At 36.2% G+C, this 27,583-nt stretch overlaps 2 protein-coding genes across 2 annotated transcripts in view; one reads left to right on the top strand and one right to left on the bottom strand.

Moving 5' to 3' along the window:
- Window positions 1-668: 668 nt before the first annotated feature.
- On the top strand, window positions 669-11,758 carry TTC14 (tetratricopeptide repeat domain 14). Its single transcript, XM_006869825.1, has 12 exons — window positions 669-829; window positions 1,265-1,389; window positions 1,498-1,697; window positions 1,930-2,014; window positions 2,168-2,297; window positions 2,660-2,815; window positions 4,016-4,087; window positions 4,812-4,931; window positions 5,040-5,162; window positions 8,702-8,819; window positions 9,726-9,835; window positions 10,471-11,758. The coding sequence occupies exons 1-12, from the start codon at window positions 672-674 to the stop codon at window positions 11,372-11,374; spliced, it is 2,301 nt and encodes a 766-aa protein (XP_006869887.1). The 5' UTR covers window positions 669-671; the 3' UTR covers window positions 11,375-11,758.
- A 2,974-nt stretch (window positions 11,759-14,732) lies between these two features.
- The window catches only part of CCDC39 (coiled-coil domain containing 39), a 98,429-nt gene continuing 85,578 nt past the window's right edge, over window positions 14,733-27,583 (bottom strand). The window contains exons 15-20 of the mRNA XM_006869824.1: window positions 25,767-25,926; window positions 25,224-25,330; window positions 19,684-19,824; window positions 19,360-19,539; window positions 19,169-19,248; window positions 14,733-14,889 (exon numbers count right to left, since the gene is read on the bottom strand). Of these exons, the coding sequence (XP_006869886.1) occupies window positions 14,733-14,889; window positions 19,169-19,248; window positions 19,360-19,539; window positions 19,684-19,824; window positions 25,224-25,330; window positions 25,767-25,926 (825 nt within the window). The remainder of the gene's footprint in view (window positions 14,890-19,168; window positions 19,249-19,359; window positions 19,540-19,683; window positions 19,825-25,223; window positions 25,331-25,766; window positions 25,927-27,583) is intronic.

The raw sequence follows: 27,583 nt of genomic DNA, 5'->3' as shown, positions 1-27,583 counted from the left end.
GTATGAATAGAGAACACAAACCCAGTGCTTACTAAATATTCTGGCTTTTCTTTCTTTTGTCCTTTAGTTTACCAGAAAATCTTCTCAGAGCAACCACTTTCATATGGTTGCTCAGTGTGACTCATTAGGGCATTTCACTCTGAAAAAGGCAATGTGGGTGAATTATAATTATTTGAGTCCTAGTGTGGTGCTGTGGGATAAGCACTGGACTGCTATAACCAGACAGTAGCCAGTTCAAATCCACCAGCCACTCCTGGGAAAGCCTATATTTTCCAGAGTATACTTTCTAGAGTCAGAAGTGACTCTATATACGGCACTTTACAACAACAACAACTAGATTTGAGTCTGTGCCAAAGGCTCTCTGTAATACTCAATGAAAGATGTGCAATAAACAGTCACTGCAATGTAACAAGAATACTGAGAAAATACCCAGTTAGCCCACAGCTAACTAAATGTTTCGATCAATCTTAACGGCTTCCGTAGTCTCGCTCAATTTCGCGAGACGAGGCTGAGTTTCGCGGCTGCGCCGCTCGGGACCGCTCGGAACACTTCCGAGAGGCAACCATGTAAGCGAATGTAGTGTGTGCCGTGGGAGCGACAGACTGAAGTAGTGACCACTGACCTAGAGCAATTAACAGCTGACTGTCCTTCGGGTCTAGTGAATTCTAGCCATGGACCGGGATCTTCTGCGGCAGTCACTGAATTACCACGGGCCTTCGTTGCTCTCCTTGCTCAGGAACGAACAACAGGACAACCCGCATTTCCGAAGCCTCCTGGGGTCGGCGGCTGAGCCTGCCCGGGGCCCGCCGCCCCAGCAGTTACAGGGCAGGTAAATGCAACATCGCCACTACAAGACTGGGGAGGGGACGCACCTCAGGGCTCCTGTGCCGCAGCGTGGCGGCTGCTTCCGGGAGGAGCAGAGCCGAGGTTGAGACGTGAAGAGTGCCGCGCGCGTTCGCGCGAGATGTGCAGACTGGAGGAGCGTCTGCGCACCTGGTGTGGGAAACGCGGGATGCGGGCTTAACTTTTTGTCTGGTATTACCAAGCGAAATCTGGCATTGTCCCACATCCTAAGCTTTCCTGTCTGGAGCTGGGGCGTCACTTTGTACATCGCTCCGCCCCTCCAAACTGCAGCTCAAGGGATGAAGGAATTCCTTTTTATAACTTTTGCTCTCAGGGAATGAAATTTAGGAAGGAACTGAATGAGCAATGAAAGCCATAGGAGAAGCTAAACCCATACTCACAAGTTTTCTTTATTTTTAAGAAAAGAGAAGAGAGTTGACAACATTGAAATACAAAAGTTCATTTCCAAAAAAGCGGATCTTCTTTTTGCACTTTCCTGGAAATCTGATGCACCCACAATTTCTGAAGTTAATGAAGACAATGAAGGTGAGTATAGTCTTAAAATCTTTATGATTGTGTTGGGTGCACTGACAGTACTTTCAGACAAAATAGAACTCAAAAAATACTAATGATTTTTTGTATTTTGTTTTTCAGATCACTATGCAATCATGCCACCGTTAGAGCAATTCATGGAGATACCTAATATGGACCGGAGAGAGCTGTTTTTCCGTGATATTGAGCGTGGTGATATAGTGATTGGAAGAATTAGTTCCATTCGGGAATTTGGGTTTTTCATGGTGCTGATCTGTTTAGGCAGTGGCATCATGAGAGATATATCTCACTTAGAAATCACAGTGAGTTAATCATCGTTTATTTGGATTTGTTCTGATTTTGATTGTCATCAGAATCAAGAATTATATTGTTGCATCTAGTTAGGAATTTAAGTATTGATTGGAATTAAAGGTGTTTCTTCTTTTTTAATGTTTATGTCTACTGTTAGCTCTTGTACTAAACAATTAGAAGAAAAGAGGACACTGTTCTCACCAAGGAGGGCATTCTGGTCTTTTAATATACTTCTCATTGCAGGCTCTTTGTCCATTGAGAGATGTGCCTTCTCACAGTAACCACGGTGATCCTTTGTCATATTACCAAACTGGCGACATCATCAGAGGTTATTAGTTTCATCATATTAGTAAAATCAGTAATGGTCAATTTTTTTAAAATAATTTTAAAGATGTAGTTTGAGAGTATTGTTCAGAAGTTTAATATTTTTATATTAACTTAACATTTTGATATTAATCAACGTACACCTCTTATTTTTCAGCTGGAATAAAGGATATTGACAGATACCATGAAAAGCTTGCTGTATCTCTATACAGTTCATCTCTTCCGCCACACTTAGCTGGTATTAAATTAGGTGTAATTAGTTCTGAAGAGCTTCCTTTGTACTACAGGTAATTTATATTGTTTCAACAAAAGGTTTTTATAAGCTAAAAAGTTTGTTGAACTTCAGAGAACAGTAGAAGTTAATTTTTTTATTGTAAAATGTGTTTTACTTTTAAAACCCTTAAATTACCTCAAACCTGGTAAAAGAAACTATATATTATTGCCATACCTTCATATATATATAAATGGCATGTGTATTTAAATCCCATGTGGTCATGTTATTTCTGTAATAGAAATGGAACATGCTAAGTAGTTATTATGGACAAACTATCAAAGTACTGTGTAACAGAATATGTGTAAGTATTGGGAGAGTCATGTGCAGCATTCTGTAAGTCATTCTTACGTTTTTGTTGTGATTTGTTTTTTTAAGGAGGAGTGTTGAACTGAACAGCAACTCTTTGGAATCTTATGAAAATATAATGCAGAGTTCCTTGGGATTTGCCAATCCAGGAGTAGTTGAATTCCTTCTAGGAAAACTAGGAATAGATGAATCTAACCCACCATCTTTAATGAGAGGCCTGCAAAGGTATCGTGAACCACTGTTAATTCTTTTTGTTGGTGAGGGGGATAGTTTTTGTTACTGAGAAGCTCCATAGCCGGGATGCTTACTTAGCCATCCTAAGCCTGGTCACAGAAATAGACCAACAACTAGTTGAGAATCAGGTGATCCCGTCTCAAGTGATTAGATGTAAACCAAGTAGAGAAACTACAGTCATGCGTCATTTAATGTCCATGATATGCTTTGAGAAATAATATGTGATTTGGATGTTTTGTGAACACCTTATTAGTCTGATTTTGCCTTTTTTTTTTTTTTTTTGCTTTTTGTAAAGCATCTCAGACAAGCTTCATACCTTACCAGTGATCATCAGTGTGTCAAGAGGGATTCATTTTTGTGTTTGGTCCTCAATTCACACCATTAGCAGTTTCTCCTATCTGATACAGATCACTCTCACATTTTTCTTGGCCTTTAGCTTTCAGTGGAGCTGATCCTTTAACAGCTTAGAAAATGTTTTCTCTATTTTTAAGGATTGTTGTAGTTGTCACATGTAGTTGATATAGCTAAATCACAATTAATAGCCTTCATTGATTTTCTACTTTTGTATTGTTTAATCATCATTTATTTCAATTCCAGATCAGTACTTCTCCTTTGCCTTTTGCTGCTATTATCACTAGTATTGGTTCTGTTGCATTTTGAAGTGATGATGTACTTCCTGGTAATATTTTCTAAAGAAAATTAGATAGTGCTGCAACACTCAAGAGACATGCAGTACCCAAAATTGGAGCTGCTGCCTATAAATTGAAGTATGGTAAACTTTTTCGATAGAAAGGGCAGGGTATTATAGGCTATGTATATACTATATGCCTAGCAGCACAAGTACTTTGCATAAAAGAGACATGAGATACAGGTGTTGCTTGTGGTAGCTGTATTGTTTCCTACAACCCATTCTCTGATCAGAATTTCTAAAGTCTGTTATAGTCTTGTGGAACCACAGTTGGGTGTTACCTGAACAAATGTTATGTGGCACATGACTGTACATAGAAATTTTTGATAAAAATGATTGTGTATTCAAAAGAAATACTAAAAGTTCAAGCATTTTACTCTAAATAGAGTATACATTTCTTGCTTATGATTTATTCATTTCAATATGGAGTATTTATCTGTCAGGCAAAGTGAACTATTGTGTTTTGAAAAGTTATTTACAATTGGGCTTACTTTCTTTAATAGCAAAAATTTCTCTGAAGATGATTATGCATCTGCATTGAGAAAGAAACAGTCTGCATCCTGGGCTTTAAAATGGTATGAAAACTTCTTTGAATCTAGTCTAAAAGATTAGGGTAAGGCAAGTATTCTGTGTCATTAAAACCAAATTGAAGTAAAATGTGTCTTGACAATGGTGGTTATGTACCATAGAGTCGGTTCCGACTCACAGTGACCCTGTACAGAGTTTCTGAGGCTGTAAATCTTTATGGGAGCAGAAAGCCTCATCTTTCTCCTGCGGTACAGCTGGTAGTTTTGAACTGCTGACGTTGTGGTTTGCAGCCCGAACCGTAACCACTACACCACCAGAGCTCATGTTTGACAATAGCTTTTTAAAATGTAAGTGGCATTATTCTTTAATGTAACACTTAAATTTTATCCACACTGTAGTTTTTTTTCAAAAGGAATTAGTATATTGATAACTAGATTTCCTACATACTTCTTGTTGTTAAGTGCCCTTAGTTCTATCTCTCAGCAACCCTGTATAGGGTTATATGAGAAGCAGCTGGTGACTTTGAACTACCGACCTTGAGGTTCAAACTAATCTTTCAGTTGAGTGCTTATCCTACAGTGTCACACCAGGACTCCAACATATTTGTTACAAAAATAATTAAAAGGCAAAATGCTTTTTATATTAATGTGCATTGACAGTGTTGAAAACAAAGTATTTGCCAAATCTGATGACTTGCTTTTTAGTTTATTTGTGCTAACATTTTATTTGGATATTTGAAATGTATATGATACTTTGTAAATGTCTTTTTAGTGTGAAGATTGGAGTAGATTATTTTAAGGTTGGACGTCATGTTGATGCTATGAATGAGTACAATAAGGCTCTGGAAATAGACAAACAAAATGTGGAAGCCTTGGTAGCTCGTGGAGCTTTGTAAGTGAATCATGGACTTCAAGTTAATGTTTAAAAGTTAAATGTGTCCAAGATACATGTATAGTTCACAAGATAAATCCCTCTAACATTGCTTCTTCATTATTCTAGATACGCAACAAAAGGAAGTCTGAACAAAGCAATAGAAGATTTTGAACTTGCATTGGAAAACTGTCCAACTCATAGGAATGCAAGAAAATATCTCTGCCAGACACTTGTAGAAAGAGGAGGACAGTAAGTATCAGAGATTTTTCACTGTTAGTCGTTCTTCTTGTTAAGTGCTGTCGAGTCGATTCCGATCCAGAGCAACCCTGTGTAGGGTTTCCAAGGAGCAGCAGGTGAGCTTGAACCACCAACTGTTGCAGTTCAAGCAACTTTGCAGTCTGACGCATTAGCCCACAGCGCCACACCAGGACTCCTTAGTTGCCATCTAGTTGGTTCCCACCCGTAGAACCCTATGTACAACAAAACAAAACACTGCCCGGTCCTGTGCCATCCTCACAATTGCTGCTGTGGTTCAGCCTATTGCTGTTGCTACTTTGCCAATCCATCTCATTGGGGGTTCCCTCTCTTTTGCTGACCCTCCATTTTACCAAGTATGATGGCTTCCAGGGATTGGTCCCTCCTGATAATATGTCCAAAATATGAGAGACAAAGTCTGGCCACCTTGGTTTCTAAGGAACATTCTGGTTATACTTCTTCCATGGTACCTTTAATATTCTTCTCCAGCACTGTAAGTCAAATGAATTAATTCATCAGTCTTCAGTACTCATTGTCCAACTTTCACATGCACATGAGGTTATTGGAAATACTATGGCTTGAGTCTGGTGCACCGTAGTCCTCAAAGTGACATCTTTGCTGTTTAACCTTTGAAAGAGGTCTTGTGTCGCAGATTTGCCTAATGCAATACATCATTTGATTTGACTGCTGCTTCATGAGTATTGATGGTGGATCCAAAGAAAATGAATTCTTTGACAACTTAAATCTTTTCTCCGTTTATCATGATGTTACTTATTTGTTCAGTTGTGAGGATTTTTTTTTTTTCATTGAGGTACATTGAGATTTTTTAATGGTAAAGGCCAAATATTCAACCGTGAAGAGCCCTGATGATGTGGTGGTTAAACAATCACCTGCTATCGAAAAGGTCGGTGGTTTGAACCAACGTTCCACTCAGATGTGGTACTCTGCTTCTCAAAAATTTCACAACCTTGGAAATCCTACATGCAGTTTTGCTTCTTCCTATACGGTTGCTATGAGTTGGAATCAACTTGATGGCAGTGGGTTTAGTATTCAACCAACTAACTATAAAATCTTGAATTTAGCATAAGGAAATGGCATCACTAAATCAATTCAGAAAACTCTTGGTTTGGGTTAAATGTGTTTTTAATATATAGTACTACTTTTAGAAAATTTCTTACCTTTTTTCCTGCCATGTTACTAACTAAGGTTCTTTCTGTTGAGAGATTTTCTTAATTGTCTCAAGTTCTTTGACCTGAATATTTGTTCTCATTGTATCGAAATATAAATGTAAAGATACAAGAAATTAGTTAGGTATTCTTTTCTTAGATTTACAATGGAAGTTATTTTTTCTAATAGGAATTTAATTTTTAATTTATTTCATTTTTCTAATAGTGTAATGTCAAAAATGTGAATTAGGTACCCTAAAGTTAATTATAAAGATTCACAAGTTAAGCTTACTGCTCCACTCTATCCAGTAAAATCTACAAATTCAGATTAAATGGACTTAAGGAAATCCTTAAGAACAAACCTTTTAGCTATTATTGTTATCCTGAGGTGTCTGGCATAGTAGTTGCACTGTAAATAATTAATGAGTTCCCAGGCAAGTCTAATAAGTATTTCTACTTCAAAAATAATCTAGTAAGTCAGCTTTAATAACAGTATCTTTTTGCTATTCTTCTGAGTAGGTACCTTTCTTTCCTGTTTTATTAATTTGTTTATTCATTCTTGTTTGTAACGTCATTTCAATTTGAATGATCACAAATTTCAAATTAATGAGATTTTGCAATATTTTGTTTTAGTTCTTATGGATTTGTAGTTGACCTGAAGTAATTGGAACAGCTTTTTACTTCCTCGATAGCTACTTAAGATTGCATAGTGGTTACTATTCAGGCTGCTAACCTCAAGGTCAGCAGTTCAAAACTATAGCCTTTCTTCTCCCATAAAGATTTACAGCCTCGGAAACCCTATACAGGGTCACTGAGTCAGAACTGACTCCACGGCACATCACTACCACCTGTGAGATATGGCTGGAAATAGATGTGGCAATCTGCTCCATAAAGATGTACAGTCTTTATTCTGTTCTGTAGGGTCAGTATTGTTAAGTGCTGTCAAGTTAGTTCCAACTCATAGTGACCTTGTATAGGATTTCTGAGGAGCAGCTGTTGAATTTGAACTGCTGACCTTGTAGTTTGAAGCCCAGTGCTTATACAACAGTGCCTCAGTACAAGCTAAAACAAACTTCTTGGCTGTAGGTTTTTGTTTACTTAGCTATGGTGTCTTTTTGTTCACATGTTGGTATCTTTTAATTGAGTGAATGGCAGTTACATCCAGTATCCAGGCCAGAAATGTAATTGACTTGTTCCTAACTTCACACAAGTTGTACTGATGCAGGTGATCCCATTAAAACCACTGGATTTTGGTTTTGTTGTAATCATTTTTTTTTCTCTTTCAAAAACAGAATAGTTTGCAAAATCTTTTTACTGCTTGACATATAAACTTTCTGATATGATTTTTCACATGGACTTGTGAGATTCTTCTAATAATCATCCTATCTACAGACCGGTTTTGATATGTACGAGGGGAATTCAAAAAGTTTGTGAGAAATTGAATTAAAAGATAATGAAATTTTTCCTTGAACAGTGAATTATCAGAAAAGAATTCTATAAATAGGAAAATTCTTCATAAACTATTAGGAAAAACCAGCCTATATAATCCTATCCTAAGGGTTATGGTGGGTATGGTGGTGTGCCGTGGAGTCGGTTCTGACTCATTGTGACCCTCCATTGGGTTTCTGAGGCTATAAATCTTTACAGGAACAGAAAGCCTTACCTTTCTCCTTCAGAACCGCTGGTAGTTTCGAACTGCTGACCTTGAGATTAGCAGCCTGATTCGTAACCACTACGGTACCAGAGCTTGTTCTAAAAGTTAAGATGATACTAAATTTGCAGAGGACATTGGTTTACAATATATTTTATTAAAATGTACTGATTCTGGAGGCGTAGTATGACTTCATTAGTAATTGTTACTGGTAATCAGTTATTAGTAATTGATCTTATTGTGGTTAAGATTAGGCACAACAAAACATACATGTACAGTTCAATGACATTGATTACATTCTTCATATTGTACAACCATTTCCACTGTTCTTTTCTGAATTGTTTCACCCCATTAGCACATTCATTGTTCTCTTAGTTTCTTTTGTCTTCCTGTTGTCAGTTTGATCCTACATAGATAGTTCTTAAAACAGCATAACTTCATGACGTAACTAATTAAGCTAAATTGTTTGGTTTTAAGAAGACTTCAGGGGATATTTTTGTTTACAGGTTTAAGGATTATCACAGGACAACAATGTCAAGGTTTGATTTCTGTAATCTTTTTTCCAAGTAAATAAGAAAAAGGCATGAGTTGGGTGCTATTTATTTTTTGGGGAAATTTGCTAAACATGTTTTAACCTAACATGTCCTCTCATACAAATGTCTGGCCTATATTTAGGTCCTTTCTATTAAAAAGCTGAATCTTCCTTTCCAAAACAGGTTAGAAGAAGAAGAAAAGTTTTTAAATGCTGAAAGTTATTACAAGAAAGCTTTGGCTCTGGATGAAACTTTTAAAGAAGCAGAGGATGCTTTGCAGAAACTTCATAAATATATGCAGGTGATTCTTTATTTCCTCTTAGCAAATTTGTGATAATTAAATTAATGGCAAAGTGTAACTTTCTTCTAGACAACTTAAATGATGCAATATGAAAACTTTCTTCTTTTTAGATACAGCTTTTACTAATTGGGTTTGAAATTGACTTCATAGTGCCTCTTCAAGGTTATTTGTTGGTACTCAAAAGTTTTTTTAAAATTGCATAAGTTTGGTATGTGGTCTTGAAAACTATTCTTGTAGTGAACTTTCCTGTTGGTTAACAAAATTACAAGTGTTGCAAGTATAATTAATTATTAGCCTTTGTAAGAAATATTTTAAATTGTCTTTTCCTGTAATACTGATGATGATGTTTTCTCATGCATTTTCTTCTGAACTGGACCGTTGCTGCTGTGTCTGTGACATCTGGTGCTGCTCATCCCCATCCACAAACTGGAAAATGATTTCTTATGGAATCATGCATCCAACTGGCCTGTGCTATTTTTAAAATGGTTTGTATATGAACATGGTGATTCCTCCCTCAATTCACCGTAATGGAATTATTTGTAAAATTTGCATCTTATTTAAAATTTTCTGTATTAATTTTTAATGCTTAATGGACTTGTTATATATTTCTTGCACTCTGGGTCATGGGTGCCAATGCAATGGTTTCCTCTTTTTTCGTGGGATGCCAACTGCAATATGGTCCTCAATACTGTTCTGGCCATTCAATGATTACTGCCAAACATCTGATTAATGCCAAACCATCTGTGTGGTTAATTTTTCAAATGTTAAATAATATGTTTAATGCTGGATATATGGTGATTTGGGTATAAACCTGGTTGCTGGGTTGGGATTATTTTTTGAATGCTGGGTTTTATATATCCTGCTATTTTTAACGTGTGGCTTTTTCTGATATCTGGGTTCTAAAAGAAATCTTTGGAATTAAGAGAAAAACAAGCTGAAAAGGAAGAAAAACAGAAAACAAAGAAAATAGAAACAAGTGCAGAAAAGTTGCGTAAGCTCTTAAAAGAGGAAAAAAGGTAAACTATAATAATCAGTATTTTTTAACCTAAAGCAACTACTGAATTGAACCCCAAAGTGCCACATGGAGGTGTAACGTAAGTATTAAAGAAAAAAAGTAGCTTTAGAATTAAAATATATAATGAGTAATGTTGTATTTTTTCAGGGAGAAATGTTTTAGTATTGATCAGTGAGGGTTACCAACTGTGGGCGGTCTTCCCCGTTTGACTGGAGACATTTTTAGTGTTAAAATTGGTGGATTGCAAGTGGCATCTAATGGGTAAAGGCCAGGGATGCTACAGTACACAGGACAGTACCCCACCCCCAAGAATTTTGTTGGGCACAAAATGCCATTAGTGACTAGAAATAGTCTGATAAAAAAACTTCAGATCTCTCGGTTATGTGTTTAGGTAGTCTTAAGATTTTTATGACAGAGATGGAAATGATGATTTTCTTACAGTGCCACAAGTATTTTTGCTTAAAAGTCATGACATGATATAATTAGGTCTTGTATTAATAGGTTGTTATAATATCATTTGTCCACATCACAGTTGTAAGAAACCTTTAAAGGGACCAAAGTGTTACCAAAATCTATATGGGTACTTTAGAAATGTTTTTGTACTACCTTACCTGATGCATTTACTACATTTTTTAGGTTAAAGAAAAAAAAAAGAAAATCAACTTCTTCCTCTTCAAGCATTTCTTCTGATGATGAATCAGTTTCTTCGTCATCTTCTTCCTCTTCCAGTCACAAAAGGCATAAAAAACATAAGAGGAGCCGTTCAGCGTCTTCTCGCAGTTCCAAAAGACATCCATCTAAGGCATCCTCAAGTCAGATAGATGAGGATAGGAAAGATGAGTACTACCCACTTCCCATCAATACTGCAGCATCGTTTCTTAACCCAAAACAGGAAGTGGAGAAACTACTGGAAAAGCAAGATAGGTTACCTTTTCAAAAGACACAGGTAAAAGAGAAAGATAGATACTCACTGTCAGTTGAAATTCCGGATGATATTGGAGGTAGGTCTGAAGATCTAAGAGATGTCTCTAATAGCTATAAATCTCAGGCAAGCACTAGCAAAACAGAAAAGCCATATAAATCAGAAAGACATTTTTCCAGTAGAAGAGATTCTTCAGAATCCTTCTGTAGGAACTCAGAGGACAAATTTAAAAATCATAGGAGATTTGACAGGGATGTAGAAGGAAGAAAAGAGCACAATAAAAGGTGGGAGCCAGGTTCAGGGAGATATTCCACTTCACCAGCAAGTTCCGATTATTCTTGGAAGTCACTTGAAAAATATAAAAAGTGTACTTACTCTGGATTGCGTGATTTTAGTAAGCATGAGCAACGATATCAATCAAATACAAACCAAGGAGAGTATGAAAGAGTAGAAAATTATGGGGAAGATCTTAAAACTAAGGTTCCAGAAGAAGATGAACTAAATAGCAAAGAACAGTCAGAAAGGAGAGTTAAAAGGAATTTACCTCAAAATTTACTCAATATATTTAATCAGATAGCTGAATTTGAGAAAGAAAAAGGAAATAAGCCAAAAACTTAATATGCCAAGGAAATCGGCAGCAAGACTTGTTGAAGTTTTTTTGTGTTTAGTTATAGTATTTTAGTGCAGAAGTCTGCTCTTAAAATTATTTTGTTTGTGGAGATTGCAAAGAGCAAAAAATTTTTTGTGTGTGCTTTCTCTCAAATTTGTTTCAATTATAGGTCTACTTTTCACAGCTTGATTTTTAGACTTTCCATGTGATGTTTATGTACAGTATTTCCTACTCTGATAATTTGTTCACCTAATTCTCTGAAACTGTTTCCATTGTATGATGGCATATAAGAATTCCTGTATCCTCCTTACTCTTTATGTTGTATGAGAGAAAATTAAATTTGTATATTGAAAACTTGGATTGTTTTCATAAAAAATACTTTCTTTTTGTTTAAAGCCCTAGTTTGGAAAATGTTGTATTTTTGAATGTTTCTTAATTACCATTTTATACCCATCATTTTATTAATTTTGTCTTATTTTTAAATGATTATGTCAAATTTAATTGATATCTTAGGCCTGCTTTAATTAAAATTGTGTCTGTGCCATTGGCTTCTACCCAACTTAAAAGCTTTTACTATGACAGGAATATGGCCAATAACTATGTTTACCTTATTGCTAACATTGTGACCCTTAGAAAAATTTTTACTGTAAATATTAACAACACCCCTAGAGACTTCATTCCAGACAAAGGTAAATCAGAATAGAGGAGCACATAGTAAATGTGGTTTTCCCCTAAGCACAGAAAATTGGGAAACTGTCATAGTATTGCAAAAGTAATAATTTAGGAAAGTACTGGGCTTGCTTTCAAATAGCCTACGCTGGTCTAATTCCTACTTTCTTTCTGCCTTCTTTCCTCTGTTGTCTCATTTCTCAAGGTCTGTGAATAAAATGTTAGACCAAGCAGGCCTGATGTTTTTTTACCCAATAAATTCTAACAGGGCTAAACAAAGGAAAAAACATGAATTGTAGAGATCTTCCTAAAATAACTGTAAGCACTATAATGTACTTTTTGGGAGCTAAGATACAGTAGGCAGTTATGCTTATGATGGTCTTTATGATATTCCAAATTTAAGACTTAAAGTTGTAAATGAAAACGGCCTTTTTAGTGCTGTCATTCCTGACATTTGATGCATAGAATGGGTATCCATCTACATAGGTCAAAGTGAAAGAATGTCAGTAGAGGAAGAGACTTTTAATTTCTTTTCTCAAGGTTCTTGCCAACAGTGTAATATCAGCTCTTTAAGTGTACACAGTTTTGTCCTTCAGTTTCTAGCAGTGGGAGTCTAGTGAGAAAGCTGCAATGGAACAGGGAAAGAAACGCTGGTCACAGGCAGTAGATAATGGTAGAAATAGGCCAGACACTCAGATATTAGTCTTTTTACCAAGAAATTCATAATAAGAGTCCCCAGTTTTCTGTAGCATCATTATATAATGTTTTGAAAGAGGGAAAACTACCTCTTGCCATATTCCTTGACCTTTTTGGATCAGTGGTACAGCTTTAGAATTTATTAAAGATACCGTTTTATCTGACAAATCTTTGAGCATCACTCTAACTGTAATTTTCGAAAGCTGCTTTGTAACTTCACATTACACTTGGGTACCAGAAAACCTAAGATAGTACCTTAGCCAGCAGTGTGCCTGAATTTAGAAATTCTGTCTTCCCCAGAGCCACTTTGCTAAAATATGTTTAACTTTAGTAAAGTACATAAACCAATTTCTAAGAAAGTGTTCAAGAAGCCTGTCACAGCAAAAAAAAAATATGGCAAATTTACATTGTCAATCCCTAGTGATACCTTTAGCATTTATTTTTCTTATATGTGTATAATTTATATACATCCTGGCCGTGTCTTGGTTTTTCTAGATGAAGCATGACTTTCTAACATAACAAGTAACTCCCTAGATTTGGAGATTTAGGGGTTGATCCCATGTCACCCTTTAGCATTATTACATTGAAGTTGAATCTGTTATTTTGTAGACTTAAATGCTGGCCTGAGACTTTAACCAATTCAAGAATCTTGTGCCAGGTCTTAGGTGGTAATTCAAAAATACTTAAAATTATGCAATTACAATGTATCAATCTCTGCTTTACTGAGATTACTTAGGGAACTTTCTGTTTCTGTATTGCAAATAAGGAAAAATACTAAGCAACTTACCCAAGGTCACAGAGCTAACAAGACACAACTGCTGTCTTTGTAAAACAGTGTTTAATATTTCATGTTCCAAGAATTTACAAATTGACAATATGGTGCTCAAAGTAAGAATTTTGGTGAACACACCAAATGATTAAGGTTAGATCTTATAAAACCTGCATTAAAATAATATTTCAGCCAAAAATTATATTGTCCAGCCTTTTAACCCATCTTATTCATTAGACTTGGCCATGCCTAATGTTATTTGCCTGCCCCAAAAAAGCCAAGTAGCAATCAGGAGAAATAAGTTTACTGCTAATACTACCATCTTTAGAAATGCAATTGACAGGTCTAAACAAGGTACAGTTGCCACAATGAATATATTTTCCCCAAGGAGACAACATTGACTTAAGTACATGGGTTCTAATACACATTTGTGTCAAAACCAGTTATATGACATTGTAATCATAATTCATATATCCCAAGAATTCCAAGTATTAGCTACATGCTATAATAAAGGAGTAACTGGAAAAAATGAATTCTAAATCTTGCATTCTACACTAAATTTACGGAATTCCCACTGCAAATCAATCACAGCTTGTTTAAAGTTGTTTATTAAATCAAGGAAATTCCCAAACTATATAAGAATTTGTTAAGCTGCATTTTTTTAGAAATATATATACTAATTCTCTTTCGATTTTTTTTTTTTTTTCTAATTGTTGTTGAGGGGAAGAGGTTAAATGTAATTTAGCTGGTTAAAAATTTCACCAAAAGAAGAAACTGACTTTTACAGGTTTTTTTCATCCTCAAAAGTCTGATGGTAATGTGTAAATGGGAAAAGAAAACAAAAATCTGGGAAATATGTTTCATTTAATTAAGGGAAAGCTAATTTCAGATACTCTAAGGTCAATGAGAATTCTAGTAGTGTTATAAACTAACAGTAAAATGTTCTTCCTGGAAGGTTCCCTCATCGTACAATATAGTTTCATAGATACCATGAAATAACGGCGCAAACTATTTACTAACATAATATCAAGATAACAAAATATTTTCTTTATGCTTGTACAACATGTAACCTTTGTTAAGAATCTGCTGTTTTCTAGATCAAGAAAAAGCTAAGGAAAGTAAACTGGTATCTAATAACCTGAGGACTCAAGAATAGAGTGGAATTTTACTATTTTATAATACGAGGTTTTTGTTTTTACAACTTGCACACACAGACAAAAAGATTAAAATGTTTATTTGTTGCTCTTTTTGCTTTTACCATTACTGGAGCTACTACTAGCAGTTCCTGGCCTAGATGTATAGTGTGCTCCTGAAGGGGTGGGTGGTAAGTTCAGCTCTAATACTTTAATTGGAGCCTGAAAAGAAGTACTTGCAATACTCCTAGGTGACCTAAAAGAAAAAACAAATACTGTAAATTAAAAATTTATGTTTTAGTATCTGTTGTTAAAGTGCCCGCAAGTCAGTTCCGACTCAGTGACCCTTTATAGGGTTTCCAAGAAGCAGCTGGTGGGTTTGAACCACCGGCCTTGCAGTTAGTAGTCCAGTGCTTATCCTACAGCACCACACCAGCACTGCCATTGTTGGTGTAAGATTCCTAATCCCATAATAAAATTAGCAGATCAACATGCATTTTTAAAGTTTAGAAAATTTAGACACAACCATTGATAGTTAAATAAATCTGAAAGGAAAAGAGTTTCAAACCAGAGAAGTTAGTGTAATAATTGAATGTCCATATAAGGAGCTCTGGTAGCATAGTGGTTACAAATCGGGCTGCGAACCTTAAGGCCAACAGTTCGAAACTACCAGCTGTTCCGCGGGAGAAAGATGAGGCGTGATGCTCCCGTAAAGATTTACAGCCTTGGAAACCCTGTACGGGGTCACTATGGGTCGGAACCAACTCGACGGCACTTAACAACAGCAAAAACATAAGAAAAGGAGTCCCTGGATGCTGTGAACTGTTAACATGATCAGCTGATAACTGAAAGACTTGGAGGTCCACATCCACCCAGAGGCTTGTCAGAAGAAAGGGTTCACAATTTGCCAGAAAGTGAGCCACAGTGCTACTCTGACATGCAGAGTCACCATGAGTCAATGTTAACTTGACAGCACCTGGTAAATATTCAGGAAATTTTTTTTAAATTAAAACCAATGCTTAGAGGCTAGAGATGCACAGTGAGAGCAGTTGAGCAAATCATCAGGTTTGTGGTTTCAGAGGTGAAATTTTTGCATGGTGGTTAGACCAAGGGTTTATAGCTTTTGAGAGGGTGCCTGGAGGAGTGGAGTCTGGTCATTGGTGAAGACTTAGAAGAATTGGAAGACCATGGTTTTTAAACTTCAAATGGAAGCTATTGTAGTCTGAAAATGGATTGCCACTTTGTAAAGTGGACTAGTAACCACAAGGTCAGCATTTCAAACCCACCAGCTGCTCCTTGAAAACCCTGTACAGGGTCTTTGTAAGTCAGAACTGACTCAACAGCACTTAACAAAGTAAGGCAAATTGAGCCTGTTGTGAGATGGCTTTAACTGTTAACCATACGCTTTTGTTAAGAGCTGTTGAGTCGATTCCGACCCATAGCAAACCTGGTATAGGGTTTCCAGGGAACAGCTGATGAGCTTGAACCACTGACCTTGCAGTTCAAACGGCTTTGTAGTCTGACACATTAGCCCACAGCGCTACACCAGGACTCCAACTCCACCATATAAATTGCCTTATTTATGATGTTGGAGAATATTGAAAGTGCCATGGGCTTCCAAAAGAACCAATAGATCCATTTTGGAAGAAGTGCAGCCAGAGTGCTCCTTAGAGGCCAAGATGACCAAACTTCATCTCTCATACTTTGGACATATTGTCAGGAGGGACAAGTTGCTGGAGAAAGATACCATGTTTGGTAAGGTGGAGGGTCAGAAAAAAAGAGGAAGACACCCCCCCCCCCCCAACAAGATGTATTGGCCAAGTGGCAGCATCAATGGACTCAAGTGTGACAAAAATAGGTTGAGGTTGGCCCAGGATTGGGCAGTGTTTCATTCTGCTGTGCATAATAAGGTCACTATGGGTCGGTACCAACTCAATGGCACCTATCAACAACAACAATTTTGAAAAGCTTAACTAATCATATAATTCAGAAATAGTAATTTTTTTTAATGTTTGAGAAAAAAAAACATGAATAAACATTTCTCCAAGAAGGTATAAAAATGACCAATAAGTACATGAAAAGACGTTCACAAACAGCTATCAGATTCAGCAACACTGAGGTACTACAAGAATGAGTCAAAAATTATCGGCACTCTGGCTGTAAAATTTAACTTTTAGGAAAGAATATTTTTCAGTTTAATTTCCTTGCTTCTCAATATACTGTCCATCTGTCAAAAGCTTTCATATTCCCTTATTTAAAAATGTGTTAGGCTAAGCTGCAAGCATGAATGCACCACTTTAAACTACATTTGTGGTGAATCTGCAAACTCAGGCTGCTTTCAGGGGACCAAATGTGAAAGTTAGATGGAGCAAGACCAGGACTACGAGGATGCTTTTAACAACTCAAAATGAAATTTTTGCTGGAAGTCAACAGTGTGGACAGAGGTGTACAGATGTGCACTGTCAAGCAAAATCATGTCCTTGAATAACAGTCCTCTGCATTTAATCCGAAGGTTAGGCTTCAGCTCTTCAGTGAGCATCTCACTGTCATGAAAACTGTTGATTGATGACCCTTCTTCCTAATTGTGTTCCAATATTGGCTCTTGAGAATCCTCGAAACTGTAAGCATCACTTTTCCAGCTGATGGTTGACTTGAACTTTTTTTTGTTCAGTGTTTGAGGATGTTTCCATTCCGTACTCTGCTGCTTACTCTCAGACTCGTAGTGGTGAATCCATGTCCCATAACCATTAACAATTTTAAATTAGAAAAAACCTTACACCTTCCTTCCAGCATCAAACCAAATTTTGTTTGCAGATGTCCAAATGCTTCTGTTTATGCTGTTCTGTGAGTTGTTTTGGGTACCCATCTCACAAACTTTTGAAACCCACATCTTTCATGGATAATTTCCTAGGCAGGGCCATCACTGATTTGCAAATGATTTGCCGCATAATCCCGTCACTCTTCTATTTTGACAGGATCATTTCACATGCATGTTCAATGTTATCAGCTGTGGATGCTGATGGGCATTTTAATGTAATCAGAGTGCAAATAATTTTTGCCTCGCCCTCGTACATTACACCCATAGGATAGTTATCAAAAAGAAACAAGAGTTGGTGATAGCTTGAAAAATTGGAACACTTGTACATTGCTAGTAAAAATGTAAAATGGTACAGTTGCTGTGGCAAACAGTGGTTTCTAAAAAAAGACATACATACCATGTGACCCAGCAACTCCACTTTTAGATAATGCAACTCACAAAGACACATGTACATCAGTGTTCAATAGTTTAAAGTGCCTATCAACATGAATGTGCCTATCAACACATGAATGTATAAACAAATCATAGTATACATATGTTCAGCTATAAAGAAAAATGAAGTTCTGATAACATGCTTCTATATAAATGAACCTTGAAAACAGTCTACATTAAATAAGGCACAAAAAGGTAAGTACTGTATGATCTCACTTAAGAGCAATTCTAGAATAGATGATCAAGATTCCTGGTGTGCTATAGGATACATATAACTGGAAACCACAAGGTCAGCTGTTCAGACCCACCAATTGCTTCATGGAAACTCTATACAGGGTGGCTATGAGCTGAAACTGACTCAATGGCACTTACTACCATCATCAAGACCAAAGGCGGTTACTAGGACATGAGGGAGGATGGTATGGTGAAATGATCATTGTACCCTTAAAATAGATTTTATGTGGATTATTCATTAAATACTTTAAAAATAATGTGAAGAAAATAGAGGTGGGCTGGCACAGTGGCAGTGTCAATGGACTCAAGCTAACGGCAACTGTGAAATTGGTGCAGGACAAGCAGTGTTTCGTTCTGTTGTGCATAAGGTCGCTGTGAGTCAGAACCGACTTGATGGCACCTAACAACAACATACATACATGTGAAAGTATGGGGATACTCAAATAGAAGTATTTTCTTACACTTAACCTAAAAGTTATATTTTAGGGCTTCCCTTTTGTGATATATCTACATGGACTAAGGAAATGATTAATAAGTAACTACTAAATATAGGTGACTGGGAAATAGAAAATTATGATTAAATCATTAATTTTCATTTTGTCAGCAAAGCACAAGGATTAAACATCCTGGGTAACAGTAAACTACATAGGAAAGAATAGCCACCTTTATAGCAAAATAAAGCATCATAAAATCCTGACTAAAATCTTAATGTGGTTTGAATCACTTGAAGCATCTGTCTATACATCAAAGTTGCTCGTTTATAGTTTAAAACATTCCCCAACTTGGGGTTCATCATGCTAAGTGAAACGCCCAAATTTTTCACTCTGCTTTATCTTGGAATCGTTGGTGGTAACAAAAGCTAGAAGGAAAGGGTCTTGTTCTGCTGCTGACTGTGCATTGGTAGCACTGACAGAGAGAGGTAGTTCAGTATGCGGGAAAGCACTAGCAGTGAACTGGCAGGTCCAACAGCTGCACTAATGTCAAAGTGGTTGGATTCACTTAGGGTAGTAGCTGTGATCATTAAGGACATGCTTTATAAGCCTCCACTTACCTTGCTGACGACAGTGAAGCCTGTGAAGACGATCTAGAGCTCAGACCTTTAGTGCTAGCTGTAGGAAGTTCTAAACCATTCTGGAAAAATATTCAATAGTGATTATTAGTACTGCATTTTAGAAGAATAATATTTTAAGTTAGATTTTATTATATGATGTATTTTTGCTTAACAGAAGGTACTATTAATACCTGCTGGAAGTATGTTTGAAGGATGAAACGGACATCAGAATTTTCTTCTGCAACATCAACTAACATTTTATCAATCATCTTGTGAAATTGTTTCACTTCACGAAGTTTGATGTCTTTTTCTTCTAGTATTTCATCTATAGTGTTTCTCATAAGACGGACTTCCTTGGTGAGTTTTGAACACTGTTGGTCAAAAATAGTCATCATATACATCTGTTTTCCAGAACCTAATATATTTTCTAATAAATAAAGGAAGATTTAGGTTAACCATTTGAAACTTCAAAAAACAAAAATATTCAAGGTCAGTTTTCAAAATATATCAATTACCTGTTTAGTTACTCTGATTAATTTTGGCTTCTGCTCCTCAATTTCTCTACTAAGTTGAAATGAATAAGCCTTCTTCTCTAATATTTTTTCTTTGATATTATTTGTTAAGTGTTCTATAACTTGTAAAGTGTTTTCCATGCTCTGCAGAAAAAAGTATTTAAAAACATATTTATTGATAAAAATTTAAAATGACACAGATAGCTTTCTGTCAATATTTAACAATTTTACATGGATTAAGTTTTGTATATAATTCCATTCTGGTGCCTGCCTCCCGGCTGTCAGCATACAGCCTTTCTCTTTCCATGAGTCTAGAGGCTTCAACTGCTCTCTCTCTCTCCATGTCTTCATCTCTGCCTCCATCTCTGTTGTTGATGCTTCTCTGGATAAGGTTCACATTCCGCTCATGCTCTTCACCTTTGATGGTCCTAGGGTCCTATGTTCCTGGAATGTAAGATTAACTACTCCCCCCTTTATGTTACAAAACTTCTACCTTTACAGTTGTGACAATCGCAATTAGTCATGATAACAACTACTCACTATTGAATCATAAGAATAGTATCCCCATCTCCTTTCACCAGACATGTCTAGACAAAATGAAAATCATTCTGTGGGGATTCTTATTTTTGTGGTATCTTCAACAAAATTTTACTTGCATTTGTTATTAATAATATCAAATGATTTTCCCATTCCATTGGGTCACCTCTCTTTGGACTGGAAACAAAGATGGATCTCTTCCCGTCAATTGGCCAGGATGTTGTCTTCCAAATTTCTTGGCATAGATGAGTGTCTCCAGTGCTGCATCCGTTTGTTGAAAGATTTCAATTTATATTTCATCAATTTCATCAATTCATCAATCAGTTACCAGGGCCTTGTTCTTTGTCAATGCCTTCAATGCACCTTGGATGTCTTCCTTGAGTATCATTGCCTCTTGATCAGATGTTACCACTTGAAATGATTGAACATCAACCATTTATTTTGATCACAGTGACCCTGTGTACTCCTTCCATCTTCTTCTGCATCATTCAATATTTTATCCTTTGATTCCTTCACTATTTCTAGTCAAGTCTTGAATTTTGTCTTCAGCTTGAGAAATGCTGAATGTATTCTTCCCTTTTGGTTTTCTAACTCCAAGCTTTCACACATTTCATTATAATATTTGACTTTGTCTTCTTGAGCTGCCCTTTGAAAGTTTCTATTAAGCTCTTTTATCTCCTCATTTCTTCCATTTGCTTTAGATTCTGTACGCTGGAGAGCAAGTTTCAAAGTCTCTTCTGACATCCATTTTGGTCTTTTCCTTCTTTCTTATCTTTTAAATGACCTGTATGATGCTCTTGATGTTATCTCACAACTCTGCTGGTCTTTGGACTTTGGTGTCTAATGCATCAAATCTATTCTACAGATGATCTCTAAATTCAGGTGGAATATGTTCAAGGTCATATTTTGGCTTTTGTCGACTTGTTTTAATTTTCCTCAGCTTCAGCCTGAACTTGCATGTGAACAATTGGTGATCTGTTCACAGTCCCTGGCCCTGTTTTGGCTGACGATCTGGAGCTTTTCCACTGTTTCTTTCAACAGATGTAGTCAATTTGATATAGTCAATGGAATATTGCTGTGTATTCCATCTGGTGAGGTCCATGTGTTCAGTTGGCTTCTATGTTGTTTAAAAAGAGTATTTGCAATGAAGAAGTAATTGGTCTTAAAAAATTCTATCATGCAATATTCAGCATCATTTCTATCAAAAAGGCCCTATTTTCCAACTACTGATCCTTCCTCTTTGTTTTCAACCTTGGCATTCTAATAGCCAGTAATTATCAATAGATCTTGACTGCATGTTTGATCAATCATCTTGATTGCATGTGTGATCAATTTCAGACTGAAGAAGTACATAGAATTCTTCAGTTTCATCATTACTGACTTTAGTGGTTGGTGCGTAAATTTGAATGATAGTGGTATTAACTGGTCTTCCTTGTAGGTGTTATGGATATTATCCTATCACAGACAGCATTGTCAAGACACATGTTGGTATGTTCTTTTTGATGATGATTGTAACACCATTCCTCTTCAATTTTCCATTCCCGGCATAGTAAATCATGTGATTGCAGATTCAAAATGACCAATACCATTCCATTTCAGCTGACTAATGCCAAGGATATTGATGTTTATGCATTCCATTTCTTTTTATTATTATTTCCAATTTTTCTAGTTTCATGCTTCATACATTCCATGTTCCAATTATTAATGAATGTTTACAGCTGCTTCTCTTCATGTTGAGCTATGCCCCATCAGAAAATCTAATTCCTGAAGGCTTTTCTCCATTCACATCATCAGGGTCAACTCTACTTTGAGGAGGTGCTTTTCCACAGTCGTATTTTGAGTGCTTTCCATCCTGAGGGACTCAACTTCCAGCGCTATATCTGACAATATTCTGATGTTCTTCATTATGTTTCAATATTCAGTATTCTGGTGCTGACAGTGTTCCACTGCTATTCATAAGGTTTACAGTGACTAAATATTCTGAAGTATCCATGCCTCCTTCTTCCTAGTCTGTCTTCGTTTGGAAGCTCAACTGAAACCTGTCTACCATGGGTGACCCTACTGATAATTAACAAACATGTGGCACAGCTTCCAGAATTACAGCAACACTCAAGTCACTAAAGTACAACAGACTGACAGACTGTGTGGGCAATAGACACTAATGACTGAAAACCAGAAGAGTTATGGGATGACATCAAAACATTATACAAGATGAAAGCAAAGGGTCAATAAAAACACAGGAAAGAAAGAAAAGACCAACATGGATATCAGAAGAGACTCTGACGCTTGCTATTGATGGTAAAATGGTAAAGTAACTGGAAGAAATGAGGAAGTAAAAGAGCTAAACAGAAAATTTCCAAGGGCAGATTGAGAAGACAAAGACTTAAATGAAATGTGTAAAACCTGGATTTAGAAAACAAAAAAAGAAGAACACTCATTTTCAAGCTAAAAGAACTGGGGGAAAAATTCACACCTTGGGTTGCAATAATGAAGAATTCTATGACAAAAATATTGAACGAATCAAGAGACATGAAAGAATATGGAAGGAACACACAAAATCACTGGAGCTTTGTTTGTTTGTTTTTTTAGCAGTATCTTCAATGCAACTTGGACTTCTGTCTTCAATGCAACTTGGACTTCTTTCTTCCTTCAATGTATTGATTGGTTCTTGATCATATACTATATCTTGAAATGACTGAACATTTGATCAATGTGTTCCTTCCATATACTTTTATGTCTCTTGCATCAGGATTGGAGGAAGGTTCATTAATAATCAGCGATATGCAGATGTGACAATCTTGCTTGTTGGAAGTGAATAGGACTTGAAATACTGACGATGATTAAAAACCACAGCATTCAGTATGGATTGCACCTCAATGTAAAGAAAACAATAATCCTCACAACTGGACCAATAAATGACATCATGATAAATGGAGAAAACAATGAAGCTGTCAAAGAATTCATTTTACTTGGGTCCACAATCAACTTTCATGGAAACAGAAGTCAAGAAATCAAATGATGTATTATATACATTAGGCAATTCTGCATCAAAAGACCTCTTAAAATGTTACAGAGCAATTAGGACTAAGGTCCACCTGACCCAGGTCTCACATAACTGTGAAAGTTGGTCAATGAATAAGGAAGACCGTAGAAGAGCCAATGCATTTAAATTATGGTGTTAGTGAAGAATATTGTTAAGTACTATGGACTGCCAGATGAACAAACAAATCTGTCTTGGAAGAAGTACAGCCAGAATTTTTCTTAGAAGCATGGATGGCAAGCCTTCATCTCTTGTACTCTGGACAGAAAGGGCAGTCCCTGGAAAAGGATATCATACCTGAAAAAGTGCAAGGTCAATGAAGAAGAGGAAGACCCTTCCCCCACCTGCCAAACGAGATGGATTGACACAGTGGCAGCAACAACGGGCTCAAACATAAGGACAATTGTGAGTATGGTGCAGGACAGGACAGTATTTTGTTGTGTTGTGCATTGGATTACTATGAATTGGAACCCATTCAGCAACATCTAACAACAGTTTTGTTATATAGGGTCTGCTTACCAAGCATATTCTTTTATCATTTAGTAGTATGCTTTGATGTTGTTGTTGTTAAGTGCCATTAAGTTGGCTCCAACTCATAGAGACCCTATATAAGGTTTCCAAGGAGCAGCTGGTGAGCTTGAACCACCAACCTTGCAGTTCAAACAGCTTTGCAGTATGACGCATTAACCCACAGCACCACACCAGGATTCCATGCTTTGATAGGTGTCCTCTAATCGATTCCAATTCACAGCAGCCCTATGTACAACAGAATGAAAAACTGTCCTCTATCATCCTCACCAAGAGTCCTCTACCAGGAGTCCTGGTGTAGCGTTGTGGGTTAATGCGCCAGACTGCAAAGCTATTTGAATTGCAAGGTCAGCAGCTCAAGCTCACCAGCTGCTCCTTGGAAACCCTATACAGGGTCGCTATGGGTCAGAACTGACTCAACGGCACTTAACAACAACAACAACCATCCTCACAATTGTTACGTTTGAGACTATTGTTGCTGCCACTGTGTCAAACTAACTTGTTGGAGGGTCTTCCTCCTTTTCGCCCACCCTCCACTTTGCCAAAGATGATGTCCTTCTCCAGGGGCTGGTCCCTCCTAACGACATTTCCTAATTATGAGATTAAATCTCACTATCCTTGATTCTAAGGAGCATTCTGGCTGTGTACTTCTTCCAAAACAAATTTATGTGTTCTTCTGGCAGTCCCTGGTACTTTCTATATTCTTTACCAACACCATAATTCAGACGCACTGATTGTTCTTATTCACTGTAAAACTTTTGCAGGCATATGAGGCAACTGAAAATACCATGGCTTGGGTCAGGTGCACCTTAGTATACAAACTGACAGCTTTGCTCTTTAACACTTCAATGAGGTCTTTTGCAGTAAATTTGCCTCATGGTTATTTCTTGACTGCTGCTTCCATAAGTGTTGATAGTGATTCCAAGCAAAATGAAATCTTTTGACAAGTTCAATCTTTTCTCATTTATCTGCAATGTGCTGTGTAATGCAATCTTTAAGAAATTAAGTGAAATTTTAAAAGTCATTAAATAAGGGTAAGTGGATAGAGCATAATAAATTAGCTATGATTCATTAACAATTATCAGAAGCCTATCCTGTGCCTATCACTGAGATGTTAATTAACCAAATAATTTGGTCATTTATATTTCTCTCATTTAAATGAGACTGTTTTCTCTTACAATCTACTTCCTTAAAAGTAGTTCCTGAGTGGTGCAAACAATTAACATGCTGGGCTGCCACCCAAAAGGTTGGAGGTTCAAACCTTGGAATAAAGACCTTTTATTCTTATTCTGAAAAATCAGTCATTGAAAAACCCTATGGAACACAGTTTTACTTTGCCAATCATGGGGCCACCATGCCTTGGAGTAATAAGAGAGTGATGCCATAATACTAATACTTGACTTTTATTTATTTAATACAAAGAAACTATAGAATTCACCTGTATATCTTCCTGAAGTTCTCTGATTTGTCTTTGCTTGTATCTGTATTTTTCATCCACAGCTCTTTTTTGTTCCTCTAGTTGGATTTTTAGTTCATACTCTTCACCTAAAATTTAAAGAATTTTTTATTTCAAATTTTCAACATACTTTGTGAAATGCAATCTTAAAAGTATTCTATATATTAAACTCAATGCTTCTAACATGTTTTGTTGTGAAAGGTTAATTTCCTTTGACTCCTTGTAGAAAAATAGTGTATCATTAATACAATAGCCATTTCTTGTTTTGTCAACATAGAACAGCAGTATGCTACAGTTTTGTTTTGTTTTTTAATCTGAAATTAATTCCCAAGAAAAGTGATACCACTACAGTTAATAATGAAAATAACACCTTAGAAGGGCACTTCCAAAAAGGGAGCATTTATTTTTTTTGACCAGTCAAATACAGTACATGCTTGTTTTTGATGTATCATAATGTTTCTCTTTTTAAAATAAATAACCATGTATGTATGTGTTCATAAAACATTGTTAATAATGCCTACATACTAGATGGAGTCACTTTTTTAAAAGACTGTTTGTAATTCTTATTGCAGCTGTTCAACACTTGCAAGGTGTTTTCAAGAGCATAGATTTCTTTTTCAGCTTTGTTGATCTTAGCATCCAAACTGTCACCTTCCCTTTGAAGTTCCTCTTTTTCTTGAGCGGCCTATCAAATACAGAACAGAATTGAGTCAAATAAAAATATTTACCATGGGGGGAAATGTCTTTAAGTTAGAAAATAGTTAATTCACAGCAGATCAGTATGCCTTGGGCCTACACATGCTGTTTGTTGTTAAGTGCCTTTGAGTCACTTTCAACACATAGAGACCCCATATAGGGTTTCCTAGGAGCAGCAGGTAAATTTGAACTGCCAACCTTGTGGTTCAAACTGATTTTGCAGTTCAGTGCATTACCCATAGCACCACACCAGCAGGCATTTATTTCCTGTGCTTGATTTAGGGTAGAAAATAAAATCCTTAGAGCATGAAACTATGGCACATAAGATACAAAAGCATGATGGAAATGTAGTAACTTGCCAAAGCTCACATTAAAATTTTTAGCAAAAATTGCTACAACATTTAGGTCCATAGGGGGAAGAAAAATAGAGTCAACAACAGGGAAATTTGAAACTAGTTTAAATCAGAAGAATGTGTGTTTCTGGCCTGAAAGTGGCCTAGGAACACTTCCCCAATTTTTGAAATCTGGAGTGAAAGAAGTGGTGAGCAAGGGAAATCCAGAAAAACAAATGCTTATTATAACCAACCCACTTACTATGTTATTAGAAGTAATATTTCAACTCCTTTAAGGAGCTAAGTGATTTATTAAAATTAGAGAAACACAACTGTAATAAATGTGACTAGAAATATGAAGTCTATAAATTTCAGATGATCACAAATTACTCACTGAGTAGACTTCAGTGACTTTTTAACAGGCTAGCTTATCACTGAATTAGACGCACTAGAGTTGAACACAAACCATTCCAAAGAACTTTTCAGATTATGGGTTCACAGAGATAGCATGCACATATATTTAAGAGTGCCAGAACACCCATTTTTAGTAAAAATCAACTGATAATTTCATTTTTGATCTATTCATGCCCTAGGTGCTATGCATTTAAAACAAGAATACAGTCAATGAGAAGTTTTATTGGTAAAGTTCCAAATCTTAGTGTTTTTATTGGTGTTTCTTTTACTCTGCTTCAAAGTACATGTTATACATATTTTGTAACATATATTTCACATACAAAATGTTACGTTTAGGGAAAAAACTATAAAAAGCCTATATTATTTGTAGATTTACTACTAGTGATCTAGGTAGCATTAAATAATTAATTTTCCCTCTGTGGACTCAGTTTCTTTATTTGCCAAGTGAAGAAGTTGAATTTGTGCATCTTATACAACAAATTCCTAATCTTTAGATCCTTGAAGTTCTAAAATTCTATGTCATTTGTTTCTAAATTAAAGATTATATAGCGTATGCCTTTTACTTTGGATTTAAAAAGCTGACATTTGGATGAAATGTTTATGTTTAACTTTCTGTCCAACCTTTCAAAATATTTTTCAAGTTATTTAACTGAACAATTCCATTGACTTGTAGTCAGAATTGGATTGTTTCTTTATAAGGACAAAGAGAAATGTGAAAATCAGATCTGAAAGATGGCTGTCCTTCATTGATGCTAAAGATTGAACTGTGTCCTCAAAAAGTATGTGTTGTAAATTCTAACAATGAATAGTCCTACTTCAAATAAGAATTTTCTGTTTTCCTGAGAAGTAGATTAGTATCTATCATCATCATCATAGTCATTACAATAATAGCAATAATAA

The sequence above is a fragment of the Chrysochloris asiatica genome, unplaced genomic scaffold, assembly GCF_000296735.1.
Source record: "Chrysochloris asiatica unplaced genomic scaffold, ChrAsi1.0 scaffold00135, whole genome shotgun sequence".
Taxonomy (NCBI): domain Eukaryota; kingdom Metazoa; phylum Chordata; class Mammalia; order Afrosoricida; family Chrysochloridae; genus Chrysochloris; species Chrysochloris asiatica.
This window is presented reverse-complemented; position numbering and strand designations above follow the sequence as displayed.

Excerpts from the sequence above, each read along its gene's own strand:
- TTC14 (XM_006869825.1), top strand. The coding sequence starts at position 672 with ATGGACCGGGATCTTCTGCGGCAGTCACTGAATTACCACGGGCCTTCG. Across the intron at positions 1,698-1,929 it reads TATCTCACTTAGAAATCACA|GCTCTTTGTCCATTGAGAGA; the intron begins GTGAGTTAATCA and ends TTCTCATTGCAG. Across the intron at positions 2,298-2,659 it reads GAGCTTCCTTTGTACTACAG|GAGGAGTGTTGAACTGAACA; the intron begins GTAATTTATATT and ends TGTTTTTTTAAG.